Source organism: Parasteatoda tepidariorum, chromosome 3 (assembly GCF_043381705.1).
Source record: "Parasteatoda tepidariorum isolate YZ-2023 chromosome 3, CAS_Ptep_4.0, whole genome shotgun sequence".
In the NCBI taxonomy this organism is placed as follows: Eukaryota; Metazoa; Arthropoda; class Arachnida; order Araneae; family Theridiidae; genus Parasteatoda; species Parasteatoda tepidariorum.
This window is the reverse complement of record NC_092206.1, coordinates 34,110,196-34,125,592: the sequence shown is the minus strand read 5'-3', so window position 1 is coordinate 34,125,592 and position 15,397 is coordinate 34,110,196. Positions and strand designations below refer to the sequence as shown.

General features: G+C 27.8%; 1 protein-coding gene across 1 annotated transcript in view; it reads left to right on the top strand.

Annotated features, from left to right (window-relative positions):
- LOC107452585 (lachesin) overlaps positions 1-15,397 on the top strand; it is a 197,676-nt gene that overhangs the window by 144,383 nt on the left and 37,896 nt on the right. Inside the window, exon 2 of the mRNA XM_071178483.1 lies at positions 14,080-14,201. Coding sequence (XP_071034584.1) covers positions 14,080-14,201 — 122 coding nt within the window. The remainder of the gene's footprint in view (positions 1-14,079; positions 14,202-15,397) is intronic.

The window sequence follows — 15,397 nt, the reverse complement described above, 5'->3', positions numbered from 1 at the left end:
CCGCAAGGTTTACGGCAAATTTACGGTAAAAGACGTGTAAAACAAATTTGCATATTTCACATTTGTTTAACGCTATTGCATACATCACCATTCTCCGCTGGTAGTGAATTTTTGAACTATTTTTTTTTTCTTTTTTTTGCGGAAACTAAAATCCCATGACCTCTTATAGACATTTACCATGTTTGATGACATTTGGTCGGGTAGTTTTATTTTTATAGCCATTTCAAAGTGGAATTTTAATTATAAAGACCCTGTACTTTAATTGTTACCTTTCTTATGATTATGCTCATTTTTTTCAATATTTCCTTTTCTTTCTTGTACATTTTACAACTGCGTGATAAAAAAAAAATTAAAAAACATATGTTGTGGTTCTGAGCACTCAAATTTAAGAATTGTGTGTTTACGAAAAAATCAGTAAGCTTTTTTAAATTTCAAATTCATATTGGAATGTGTGTATTTAATATTTTGTTCAGAGAGTCCCAATATGTTTTTAGAATTTTGTGCAGATAAAAGTTTCATGAACTATTTAATTTTTAAAAAAAGTCTTCAAAAGTCCGTGAGCGTTAACGAGCTTGGAGCGGAGCCTACTAGCACACTGTAAAAACTGCAGTGTTATACCTATCCGAAATTTGTGCAGAAAAAATCGAAATACCGTGTGAATAATTCTTTTATTTTAAGTTAATATGGGATCTAGTGAATTTACATACTTCAATTTGTGTATTCAATTTTTATCTCCCATAATTGATAAAGCTTACACTTATCTGTATCTCATTGGTGAAAAATATTTTAGTTTTCGTAATTTATTTATTTTATTAAAAATTAAATAATTAGATTACCGTTATTAAAAGTTTAAGAGTGAATAATTATGCAATTTCAAGATAAGTAGAAAAAAGTGAATAGTAAATATAAATAAAATAAAAATAATTTCTTTATCACTCCAAAGACTAAACTATGTTATAAAAATACACCGGCAGTAAATGTTTCCATGGCACTGTCTGTAAGATAGATAGTTTCTATCTAGTCACAAACTAGAACTTAAATAGAACATGGACTTTAAAATAATATTTCAATTCCTTTCTCATGAGATGGATTTTCTAAGAATATAAGAATATTATTTAGAATAGAATTAAATAAAAATAAATATTTTAATAAGTCTATATAGTAAAAACGTCTGCACTATTATCAATACCTGAGGCAAATCGAAAAACTTACCTCCTTCTACCAGACTGAAGACAGTTTCCGAAATAGATTTTTGATTCCTTCCATTTAGTTGACTCTTTCAAAAGAGTTACCTACTTCCCCAGAATATATAAAAAACTTTTTCATCGACTTTATGCTTTGAAAAACGAGATATGAGTCTACTGAAAGTGGTTTTCATCGTTTCGCCATGGGTATTTCAATGCAAACAGTTTTTTTTTACTTGACTTAGATTATCAGTTCTCAAAATCGGTGGATTTTTTTTCTATCTTTTCAGGTTGTGAATTTCTGAATAAGCTAACATTGAATCTAACAGAAAATTTGAAAGTCATATATATTTGATGTTATCAATTGATAGGTGGTTACTTTTAATGGAGAATTTATATTTTTAATTGTAAATAAATTTATATTTAACAATAGAAAATAACATTTGTTTCGGAATTTTAGATATTAAGCTCTGATATGCTTGAAATATTATGTTTGGTTTGTTCGGGAGATTGAATACTTTTTGTTACAATTTGTACCAGTATTCTTTCGGCAATCTGACTTTGAATCTGATTTAAAACTTTAAAGTAATAGATAGCATATACAAATCTAATAATTAGATGCAAATCTTTATTAACAAATTTATGAAGAGTTTTCACTTAAAAACATATTCAATTTTTCTATAAATGTGTTATTTCAGGTATAACGTATTCTTTTTAACACATGATATTTTTTTAAATAAATTTATTGATTGTTTCTTGAGATTAGTGATTGTATTATATTTTTTAGATTGTGAATTTCTAAAAATGTTAACAATGAATACGAAAAAATGGAAAATTACAGACATTGTGTTATAAAATAATTACAAGTTTTATTTTCCATGAGGAATTCCGTATTAAGTTTTTAATTGTATGAAAGACTACATGTATATGGTATTACATTAGAAACACATGTATGGTATTACATTAAAAACACATATACGGTATTTTAATCTTAGTATATTCTCAATAGATATTTCTGTTTAAAAAATAGATTTTAATTTCTTAAATCTGTGATCTAATTTTATGAAGAATCCAACAATAACTACCGATGTTATGCAGAGAGACTCAACTTCCTTTGATTCAAAATTTATAAATTGTAAAAATTGGAATTTCTGTTTTTTATATATATTTAGCTATTATATATTTATTTTTTTGCAATTCTGTTACATTTGCTCCAACAATGTAACTGAACAATTCAACATCCAGTTTTCAGTTGAATTGAAGTTTATAAACAATTATGTACTTTGCAAATCATGGTATTCTTATAAATTTTGATCTTCACGGTAACAAAATTTGTAAAAAAGTAATTACAGTTTCCATTTTGCTGTTTATAACTTTCAGTGTAAAGCTAAATTCAGTTTCTATGCATTTCTAGTAGTTTTTTTTAGATAAACAAAGTTCTATACGCTGCTTTTTTTCTGAAATTTAACATTTTAAAAATACTGTATTGCATTATAAATGTAATTTATTTTATTTTTAAAGTTAATAGGAGGAAAACATGCTGATTTTAAATTATAAATGATATGCATATATATATNATACATATATATATATATATATATATATATAAACTCATTTCAATTTAAAATATAATGGATTTTCGAATATTAAACGTTATTAGTAAAGCTTAAATTTATCACACTTTTTAATCCCTATTTTAGAACTTAAGTACTTTCATCATAAAACAAAATCTGGCAAAAAAACATATTCTGCTATTCTTTATCGAATAAACACCTTCAGTTATCAAAGATTATAAGATGTAATGCTTAAAGAAAACATACCATAAAGAAAAAAAAATATTTGCTTAAAAAATAACATTATCTTTCCTGCCTTGGACAGAAAGATAAATAATCCCCAACTTTTGTTAGTAGAAAATTGTTTTTTTTTTATTTCTTTTTTGTTCAATTTAAAAAATATATCAGGGTGATAAAAATATTCAATCTTTCAGGAGATTTTCATTTTTCATTTTTATTGATCAGCACCAAAAATCATAGGTTTGTTTTGGCTGCATATTTCTTTGAAGCAATTTATTCTAGATTATTTCAAGGGTGTATCGTATTTAATATTGTTTCTTAGTTTAGTTTGTTTTAAGTAATGATAATACGAAACATGGAATTATTAAACGGAAAATTTCTTTTCTGCTTACGATAAAATGAATTTTTATGTAATAAGCAATTTCGATTTCACAGGGAAACATAAAAATTCCCTGAGTTATGAAAAGTATTTGAACATGAATTTTTGTTTAAAATGATTTAGTCCGGCCAAAGTAATATCATCCGAACTATTTCTTATTATTTGAGTAAATTTTTAAGAGCAAAATATTTTTTAAAATTTTAATCTTCAAGCGAATAAAAGTTTAGAAATGAAGTTCACATTAATTTAAGGATGTATCGTATTTAATGTTTTTATTATTATTATTTTTTAGTTTATGTTGTTTAAATTAATGATAGTTCGAAGCATGGATTTATTTAACGGAATATTTTTTAAGAATACAATAAAAATTTTTTAAATAATAAGCAATTTTAATTATGTATGGAAGCATAAAAACATCCTTAATTATGATTATTTGAGGTTGATTTAGTACTCCCGGAAGAATATCATCTGAATCGTTTCAGATAATTTGAATAAATTTTGAAAATATAAATATATTTTAAAATTTTATACGAAGCAGCAAGTAAGTGGTGTATAAATGTAACTTTCATATAAATATACGATTCACAAACTATTTAAAAATAATAGCCATTTAATAATGAAATCCATATTCATTTCTCTTTGTTATTTAAATTCCTTTTATACCATTCTGAAATTAAAGCTAGTATTTGATTCTTATTTATTAATGTTAAAAATATTTTTATTTTTTGTTTTTATTTTTGACATTTGCACATTTTTATTACCAAAAATATTGAATGAAATGTTCTTGATATTGATTAAAAATGCTCAAGTTCTTAGAAAAAAATAAAATTTCAAGTTTATAATAAAAAAATAAAGATAAAAATTTATTATTGACGTAAAATAATAAGAAATATATGAAAAAAAATATACATTATTGACATGAAATAGTAAAAAATATATTAAAATAAAAAGAAATATATATTATTGACAATACTTTGTTTTCAAAAAACTGATGGTAGATTCTTGTATTTTGCCAGATAATGTTGGTACCTGATTTTTGTATTAGATCTAAAAACCTAATTACCTCTTGAGTAACTTGTATTTTTTGTGAAAATACCAAATCATTGAAATCCAAACGCAAACTATTCAAACTATCTTATGTTAAATGGTAAATAAATTAAATGAAATTCTGCTAAAATTTATTAATAATTATTTATAATTTTTTCAAATTTCACTTTAATACTGTCAAAACTCCAGTTTTGATACAAAACAATCTCTCATTGATTTTTCAGACATTTCTCAGCTTCGTAGACGCCTAAAATGACTCGTACAGTGCCATATGATATTCGCAATATTTGAAATATATATTGCATGCAGCTCTAAATAGAAAAATATTTAAGTCTATAGTTAATCTTCAAAAACAGAAAATTTTACTAGATATTATACATAAGATCAACATTGTCTAAGATCTACATTGTCAGAGATAACTGGTTTATTTTTACTAAAATATTAGGCACCAGCTATAACTTTTAGGCTAAGTCTACAAAGTTTGTAGATATCTTTAGGTCATTAAAAACTTCTCAAGAAATGTATTAATTTATTGTTTATTTTTTTCTCAAATCCAACACATTTTGTTCAATAACCGAGCTTAGAATTAAAAATTTAACATATTTCCATCTCATCAACTCTACTTTTGAATTATAAAATGTAGTTCTAATATCAGTGGCTGGGTGGCGCAGTTGGTTTGTCGTCGGCCTTCTGAGCCCAAGTCTGCGGGTTCAATCCCCGGTCCAGACACCGGATGCAGAAAATTGTCAGCGGCCATGTCGTATGATTATGCGGCATGTAAAAGATTCCTGAAGTGTCTTATTGGCTCTTGGCATTTCCGGCAAAATTAAATTCCTAGTGCACTTTAGCATCCAAATAGAGTTTGGTACTGCCATCTAGTGTGGCAGAGACTTCCAAACATGGTATTAACATGGCCAACGGTATCTCATCCATTGTAATGGTCCTGAAAAAGTGGATACCACTTCTGGAGAACGCTCTAGGTCTGCTCATCGGGAAGACTGATTGTACAGTCCGCAAAAAAAAAAAAAAAACNCATTTTTATTACCAAAAATATTAAATGAAATGTTCTTGATATTGATTTACAATGCTCAAGTTCTTAGAAAAAAATAAAATTTCAAGGTTTATAATAAAAAAATAAAGATAAAAATTTATTATTGACGTAAAATAATAAGAAATATATAAAAAATATATATATATTATTGACATAAAATAGTAAGAAAAACATTAAAATAAAAAGAAATATATATTATTGACAATACTTTGTTTTCAAAAAACTAATGGTAGATTCTTGTATTTTGCTAGATAATGTTGGTACCTGATTTTTGTATTAGATCTAAAAACCTAATTACCTCTAAACCTAATTATTCTCATTGATTTTTCAGACATTTTTCAGCTTCGTAGACGCCTAAAATGACTCGTACAGTGCCATGTGATATTTGAAATATATATATATTTGAATATTTTGAAATATATATAATTTTTGAAATATATATATACAATATATATATCGCAATATTTGAAATATATATTGCATGCAGCTCTAAATAGAAAAATATTTAACTCTATAGTAAATCTTCAAAAACAGAAAATTTTACTAGATATTATACATAAGATCAACATTGTCTAAGATCTACATTGTCAGAGATAACTGGTTTATTTTTACTAAAATATTAGGCACCAGCTATAACTTTTAGGCTAAGTCTACAAAGTTTGTAGATATCTTTAGGTCATTAAAAACTTCTCAAGAAATGTATTAATTTATTGTTTATTTTTTTCTCAAATCCAACACATTTTGTTCAATAGCCGAGCTTAAAATTAAAAATTTAACATATTTCCATCTCATCAACTATACTTTTGAATTATAAAATGTAGTTCTAATATTAGTGGCTGTATGGCGCATTTGGTTTGTCGTCGGCCTTCTGAGCCAAAGTCTGCGGGTTCAATTCCCGGTCCAGACACCGGATTTTCGGGATGCAGAAAATTCTCAGCGGCCATGTCGTATGATTATGCGGCATGTAAAAGATTCCTGGAGTGTCTTATTGGCTCTTGGCATTTCCGGCAAAATTAAATTCCTAGTGCACTTTAGCTTCCAAATAGAGTCTCGGTGCTGCCATCTAGTGGGGCAGAAACTAGACGTCCAAACATGGAATTAACATGGCCAACGGTATCTCACCCATTGTAATGGTCCTGAAAGAGTGGATACCACTTCTGGAGAACGCTCTAGGTCTGCTCATCGGGAAGACTGATTGTGCAGCTCATTGGAAATAAAATAAAAAATTTCGAATATCATGTGCCATATTTTCAATTACTTCAAATTATTTATTATTTAGAAATACTTGCCTTAATTGTTTCTTAATTCCGTTTATAAAAATGCCTTGATCAGTTACAAAACTTGTAACAGTTTCGAAAATATTCGTTACAGTCATCGACAGAATAAATTGCCGTTATTTAGTTTTAGTAAATCCTTAAGCTAAAAAAAATTACAATTTGATAGTTTTAAAAATAAATGCCAGCGTACCAAACTCTCATTGTTAATCTCGATAAGAATGAATAATATGATCACAATACTACGTACTGAATAAGAAATAAAATAATATATCGTTAACAATTATTCTAAATCCCTGATTATTCGAAAGAGCAATAGAAATTTTGTTTTAAAATCCCTACAAAGTGTCATCAGAGAAATAAAAAAAGCACTCCATTAACATTATTCCATTGGGTGCTAATCGTAATTTGACCTTTGAAACTGATTTGATGAGACGAGTTGAATTTATTTCCACGCATTTTAGGAATTAACTTCATTTATCGGGAATTGGAATGGTGACTGTAGTTAAGCAATTAAAATTAATGTTTCTTTTTCACGCATCATCATTATTGTTCATTTAGAGAGGGAATTTTCTTTTAAACTACGTGATTGCTAAAGAACTATTTTAAACGAAAAAGTAATAAGTATTTTTTTTTTACATTAACAAGCGAAGAAAAATGTCCAACCGAATGCCGTTTTTTAATCATTTTTCTTTCGTTTATTTTTGTTTTTATTTCATTTCTATCGTTGCTAAAGTATTTATTTTAAGCCTATACTTAAGTGTCTTTAACTTGATGGATAATGTTCTTGCTTTGGTTTAAGATAAACTTTCAACATACATGTTTTAGATAAAAAAAAAAAAGTATAACTTATTTACATTTTAAATACAAGTCTAAAATATAAAAGGAGATTTGTAATTACGCCTTTATTTAATTTTTAGCATTTGTATAATATTGAAGCTAAACAAATCTAAATAAAAGATCACAATCGAAGAAGGAGAAATGTAAAAGATCGAAAGCAGTTGCAGTAGTAAAGAAAAAAAAAGATATTTCACAAGCGATTATTAAAAACAATCTTTTCAATGTTTGAAATACGAATTTTTGGCTTCTATGCGATAAATTTCGATATCGGATTGCTCTTTCTTCCTTCTGGTTTAACCCTTGTGCATACTTATCGACTTCATTTTCGAATTTAAAAATATATACAGATCAGAAAAGGAACACTCTGCTAACTTTAAACACAAATAAATTAAACTATCAGGTTAAAAATATCCATGTACATTTAACACTTAAAAAAATGCTTAAAACTAATGGAATATGGCAAATTGGCGAGTTTCTGGCCCTATGGGAAAACCAAAATTTTCAATAATTTTAACCGAAGTGTTTTGGTAATGATTTTGGTGAAATTAACAATAAAATATAGTTTTATAATATGTGACTCTAATTGGTAAATGAAAAATTTGGTAATTTTATCAAATAAACCATTTAATCGGTCAGATTTTCAGTATTGCATTTTTTTTTAAAAAATGTCGCAATAAAATAAGAAGTCTGAAAACCAATGTTTTAAAAAAAACATTACTGTATGGATAGAAAAAATACCTAATAAATAGTTATAAATATCATATATTCTGGATTTATTAATTCACTTTTTTTTTTTTAAGTTTAGAATACTTTTTAACCTCTTGACAATTTTTCTAAATTAAGAAGAATAAATAATGTCCCCTACATCCGAAGACCATATTTAATTTACAACCTTTTTAGCAGTTTTCTTATAGCAGCCATACATACATGTATGGTGATACAGTTAAACCTACCTACCCCTTTACAACTCAAAATTATCTTCCAAGAATGCGTGCTTCATTTTGATAGTCTACAATGGTTGGAATTCAGAAGGAGTTTATGAATAGATAAGTGCAGAAGTTTTATAAATGGGGAATGAATAGTTGTCACTTATGTTAAATGATTAGTGATTACAGTGCTTGGAATAATAAATCTTGGAATAAAATTCTTAACAGAAAAACTGAAGTTTCTGAACCAGTAGATCTTTCGGATGAAAATTATGAAATTGTTGCTGAAATTTTGAATGAAAATCTGAACTCCACAGACGAAGAGGAAGAAGTAAGGGATCAAGTTCAAGATAGTGGACCTTCTCATATAGAAGCCTGCAATTCATTAGATATTGCAATGAATTGGCTAGAACGTCAAAATGATGTTGATCCAGTTCAGTTGATTTATTGAAAAATAATAAGGGATATATGGCTGCTAAAAAAACTCATCTTCTTTGAAACGAAATCTTTGCTGGATTTCTTTTGCAATAGAAAATAATGAAAAATGTGGTAAAATCAGTAATTGACAAAAAAAATTATAAAAAAACTTAAATATGATGAAAATAATTCAAAATAAAAAAAAGTTTTAAAAAAAAGTTAATTGAAAATATTTAAAAACTGAAGAAAAAAAACTTTTAAACACGCCAAAGCTATTTTAGATAGTACTACCAGTCCTAAGCCTACAAAAGGTGCCGAAGGGAAGTTAGTGCATTAATAATAATCATGTACACTAGATTTTAAACAGTTTTCCAATTATCCGAACTTTTCATTATCTGAATCATATGTTCGGCCCAGAGCTGTTCGGATAATCGGCGCTCTACTGTATATCAATATTTTCTANATGCACTTTCGGTGTATATATATACAGTAGAGCGCCGATTATCCCTTATTATATTAAGTCCTTATTAATTTTCAAATTATATTTCGTTTGTTTTCATTGCGGCTTGTTTTTTTTAAAATTTCTGCAGTAACTTAATATATTTGCTTTAGATTTAATATTTAGAATAGAGTATTTCGATTTCGGGTTCCTTCTCCTGCATTTACTGGATTATTTTGTCTTTAATATCATCATTTTTCATATAAAGATGTAAATAATCTTTTGCAAAATTAAAATAATTGCCTATTAATTGTTTTACTAATAAACATTTTAGGAAAATATTAATTTTTCACTAAAATGTTTAAAATTTTTTCTATATTTTAATAAAATTCATAATAAATATTTTTTTTTCCTTTGCAACGGATAGAAATAATTGATATTGATAATTTTTGAAACAATTGAATTGAATGCTCGAATTTAAAATTGAACTCCCTTATGTTATCTGTGCTTTTACAAAGTTCTTCACAAAATTTATCTTTCTAACTGCTTTACGTTCCGTGCTTAATCCTCTCCACTTTTAAAATCAGCTCTTGTGATTATAAAAGTTATTTTGCTGGGTTTTAGTATTTTATGGACTGAAACTGCTGCTAGATCATCGCCTAGAGAATTCTGATGAATGTTATTCTTCCGAATACAAACTTATTGTTTCAAGTAAAGTGTTTCTTTGTAATCTCGAAAACTTTTCGAAGCTTTTTAATTAATTCAGCGGCTTAAAGTTTCGTGGTTTAATTGAATCTTGGATCTGATAATTCTGAAGCAAAATGGGTAAAAGATCCTTTTTATTAATTTTAGAGATTTATATTGAGTATCTGAAAAATGTGTGGGATGTATATTAAAGAAACCAAACCGCATTTGTTTATTAACGTAAAGTATATTATAAAGGTATTTAACATACATAAATTCTATTTTCATTAAAGACTAAAAATAGTGTTCAGTTAACGTTATTATACTGCAATTTAATGCGTGGTTAATAAATATATTGGTAGCAATAGCAGAATAGCTTTTCGATAGCTCTTCAATACGTACTTTGCTGCTCACTGATAAATACCAATACAGTATTCATATAAATTTGGCTCAGTGTTAAAGTGCAAAAAATAACTGTACATTGTACAGAAAAAAATTAAAGAAAGCTACAGATCTTTTTAGTTTTTAAACGTTATCTACGCACTGTAAAAATTCTCTTTCTGTTAGTGAACTGTATAAAACTCCCTTCTGTTATTCAAAGACAGTCTCTGTATATTTGACTGTTTAAAACTGTTTTTACAAAATGGTTTTTCTCTGTTTTTCAACCCTATTCATAAAAGAATTAAAACCGTTAGTTCGAATTCCAATGGCATTCAGTTGTGATAACCGTACCATAATTCTACTTTTTTTTCAAATAATTTTACAAATATATTCTATACTTGCTCTTCTTCTTCAACAATTATTTTATGGTTTTCAACAGTGCATAAATAAAACTGCGATTCGATTTTATTGTCAAATTGATATTCTACCTTATTATAATATTTCGTTAGATACAATTTGTTTGGTAATTAACCTTTCGTTAGTCGCGCGCACCTNAACCATTGTTGAATTTATTTTTAAGACGCGTTATAGTTTGAAAACCATTTAGTAGTGAATTAAAAACTTTTAACAAATCATATAGATATTCTTTCCTCCAAGCCCTGAGCATGTACCTAGGTTATGAAAATCCTTAACCATATAGCCCAGGACTTGGCCGCTGGTCCAGCTCCACTCCAGCCTAAATAACATAATATTTAAAAAAATTTAAAAATTAAAAAAAAAAAAACTGAAAGTGTGGAATTTAAGAAAAAATAAGACAAAAAAATATTATACGTGTGAAATGGGAAGTTATTAAAATTTTAATAGATAGTCATTATCGGCTAAGAAGTTCATTACTGTTATTAATCTTTTGTTTAAAGTATTGTTCGTAATAAAAGTTTTCTGCCAAATTTCTAAATTTGTTGGGCTAGGTTGACGACTATGCCAGGAGACAGTGTAGGAACAACTAGTGAGATAATGTTCAGGCGAACCTTGTTGGCCGCAGGTGCAAAGATCAGTATCTGTTATATGCAGGTAATTAAAGAAGGTTGGAAATGGTCCATGACCCGTCAAGAACCAGATGACTTGTTTTGGAGGAATTGTTTTGAAAAAAGTAACATTGTTAATAATTTTGAATAGACGTCTGCCTCTGTCTGAATTATTCCATTGAAATTGCCATTTTGTTAGAAGAGAATCTTTAATACGTCGTTTAAGATATGAAACTGGAAGTGGGTATACATAATTTTTCGGTTGTCTCGTAGATTGTTTAGCTAAATCATCTGCTTTTTCATTACCTACTCTATTGCTGTGTGCTTTAATCCAGGAAATTTGAATTGATGTGTGTTGTAGTTCTTGTTGAATATCAAAAGAAATTCTATTACTTGTGCCAAAATCAAGTATTGATGATATTGATGATTTTGAGTCTGACCAGATTACATAAATATCGTTATTATTGAAGTTTTCAGTGCTTTTAATATATTTAATGCATTCAAAGATTGCCAACTGTTCGGTTTGAAAGACGTGTGAGTGACTATAGTATTAAGCGATTTTGCATTTAAATATTTTTTCAATAAGTAAGACTTTCACGATAAAAAGAAATGTTCGAGATTTTTTTTAATGCTGAGACATTAGAGCAGTGGTAGCTCAGATGACAGAGCCTTCCTTACGAGGTGACCCAGTTTCGATTCCTAGCGTCGGGCGAATGCTGCTTCCAGCTCACACCGAGCATGATCCTGACATATTTATTTTATAGAATCTTTTGAAAAAATAAGAGTACTTATCTGCGCAAAAAAAACAGTTGTTTGTTTTTAAATAACGGTATTTTTCTTCGAAATAAATGGTTTTATACTGGCAAACCAATCGACGTCTTTTTTCCCCAGATATATTAGATTTTTTTTCCGTGTAGAAAAACCAAAGAATAAGGACATACCTTTAACTGGCAGTCAAATATTTTTACGGTTTTTTATGGCTTCATTTAACTTAAATGAATAGAGATTTAAAGAAGAAAAGTCATTACCTACCCTTAACTCAAATAATTATATTTTGTTTAAATGGGGAAATGTCTTTCGTTTTTTCAACCTTTGCTTTGTGTTCAAATTGCAAGGATTTAGAATAACATTTTTTCTCATCTTAATCTATTTTCGTCCCTCGGAATACTAATCGCAAGAAATGGTTTCCAATTGAAGTCAAGAATCACTCTCTACGGATAGTGAGCGGTGAGGTTAGTAAACATTGATGGGCCTATGAAGTGACCGAGGGTACGCGGTATTGGTCCTCGTTAAACTGTTTTTCTGTAAATTGCTTGACTTCGTTCACAGGTCATCGGACAACCATAACGGGGGAGATATCTTTTCCGCAATTGATTAAAATTGATATAGCATGTCATTGTATCATCCCTAGAGATGTCTACCAGAGAGTTGTCAGTAACCCATTGTACAGCTCGCGTGTGTGGCATAAATAAAGTACTACTACTACTAATGTGCTATTAATTTTTTATCAATGCAAAACATAACAAAAAAGAACTAATCGTATCGTCATATTTTCCTCAAAATATGCATCTTATTTTTAATATTGTGTACAATCTGTAATAGGTAAGAAATTTTCTTAAATAACTATCTATACTCACAAGAATAATAATGTTTTTGAAAAAATGCGAAATAAGTTTCCGACAAATATTATTTTTGTTTTCAAATTTTATCAATAAATGACCCCACACATATCGAGAAACATAAAAAATAAATAACGATTTTATGCAAAAGATTTTGCAAGCTGATTATAGAATTTTAATCATCTTATCTTCAAGACTCCCTTGTACAACTTGCTGTGTGGCCGAATATTTTTTTAATACAAATAAATCTCTTAACGCTATCTTAAATAATATCAAAGTAATAGTTTGTGATACTTCAAGTTTAATTCTGTGCCATTTTTTCAAAAATGAAAAAAGAAATTTCAGACGAATTGTTGTTTCGAATTTATTTAATGACATTTAATACTAATAGACAAAACATTTTTGAAAAGTTAAAGGATCTTTTTACCTGCAAAAAGTTCAAGTCTCTTGACTTCCTCTATTGCCAAATTAGAAACATTTTATTTTCAGTTATAATTTATTACTTCTCATTATATTTGCTCCAAATTCTCTAGGATAATAATATTCTTATACATATTTCAAATAAAATTAAAATATATACTTCGTTTAGGAGCGACATTATTATTATTATTATTATTACATATTGTTATCACATATTATTATTATTATTACATATTATTATTACATATTGTTATTATATATTATTATTATTATTACATATTATTATTATTATTATTACATATTATCATTATTATTATTATTACATATTATTATTACACCTTTGCAAAGTTATCCTTTACTGCCGACCTCATATCGAATTTTACAGCTGAAGTAGAAAGAGGAGCATGTCCTAATTTCCAGCTTATATAGATTTCATTGGAATAATCTCTTGCCGTTTAAAATTTATCTTTTACAAGTTTTTATTTTTATTTAAAATTTTAAGGAATTTAACTTTCCAACATGTTTTCTCACTTTATAAAAATTTATGTTTCACTTAAAAATTTACTGAATTAATAATAAAATTATTTTTTATTATTTTAGATAGCTCTCTGGCAAACCTGGCAAAGTTGCCTTCTTTTGCTGAACCCATACCAAATGTTACTGCTGCAGTAGGAAGAGAAGCCGTTTTGCAATGCACAATTGATGATTTAGATTCTTTTAAAGTAAGTGTTGTTTTCTGCATAATTGCATTATCGCAATGACTGTAATCGGTTTTTAACAGAAACGAAAGATAATTAAATTAAAAAAAGTAAATAAATTAAAAATAACCATTGTTGAATTTATTTTTAAGACGCGTTATAGTTTGAAAACCATTTAGTAGTGAATTAAAAACTTTTAACAAATCATATAGATATAATAAGGGCCCATGTTAAACATTCACACTCCTCACCAAATGCGATAAAATTGTAAATTTGCAGAATAAAATTGTGTTTTGGCGAAAGTATTGGCGAATTATTTTTTTTCCGTTGGGAAGTAATTGAAATTACGTCAAAATGAATTTTTCTAAACAAATTAGTATTTTTTATTCTATTACAGTAATTTTCGGTAGATGCTCCCAAAATCAAATAGAAATGGGTTTAAATAATGAAAGTCAGAAGCAAATCACCGGAAAATAGTTTTCTATAGGAAAGAAAATAATCATAAAACATGTTAAGATCTGCATTTGGTGATGACTTTGATATTTGGCTAATTTATTGGCTAATATTCTAAAATCCTTTGCTCGGGATCTGTATAACATAACATATTGCAATGTAACAGTGTGACAACTGAGCTGAAAGCATCAATTTCTCGCAACTGAGCTAAAAGCATCAATTCCTCGAGAGGTAATGCTAAAATGTTGTTGCTTGAGAGACACACACGAGAAGTGATGTTCTTTTTTGTGTAGTTGAAAAAGAGAGTTTTTTTCTGAGAAGAGATATTTTTTTGGGTAATATTTTGTGATTTTTCGTGTGAATGTTTAAATAATTTGTTTGGTACAAACCACGTCTTATTTCTGGTTGTTGTGACACGACAGAATTTTACTGGTGGCAGCGGCGGGATATAGTAAGAGTAGTTGATTTAAGGTAGTCAGTGATTGTATATGTAGTTTTTTATCAGTTGTAAATTATGGCTTTTCTTAATAAAGCGAAAAAGGTGGATTTGATATTGGAAAGGTGGATTTGTGGTGGATTGATTGGCCGACGAATTAGGTGAATCTGTTCCCCCTCAAGCAAATGTTTGTGAAATTAAAAAAATAATTCAAACTTGTTAACATTATGAGGTTGAGGATGTAAAGATGTGTTTGACTCGTATAACGGAGGAGAGAATTAGGCGAGAAGAACTTGAAAAACAAGAACGGCGAGAAGAACTTGAAAGACAA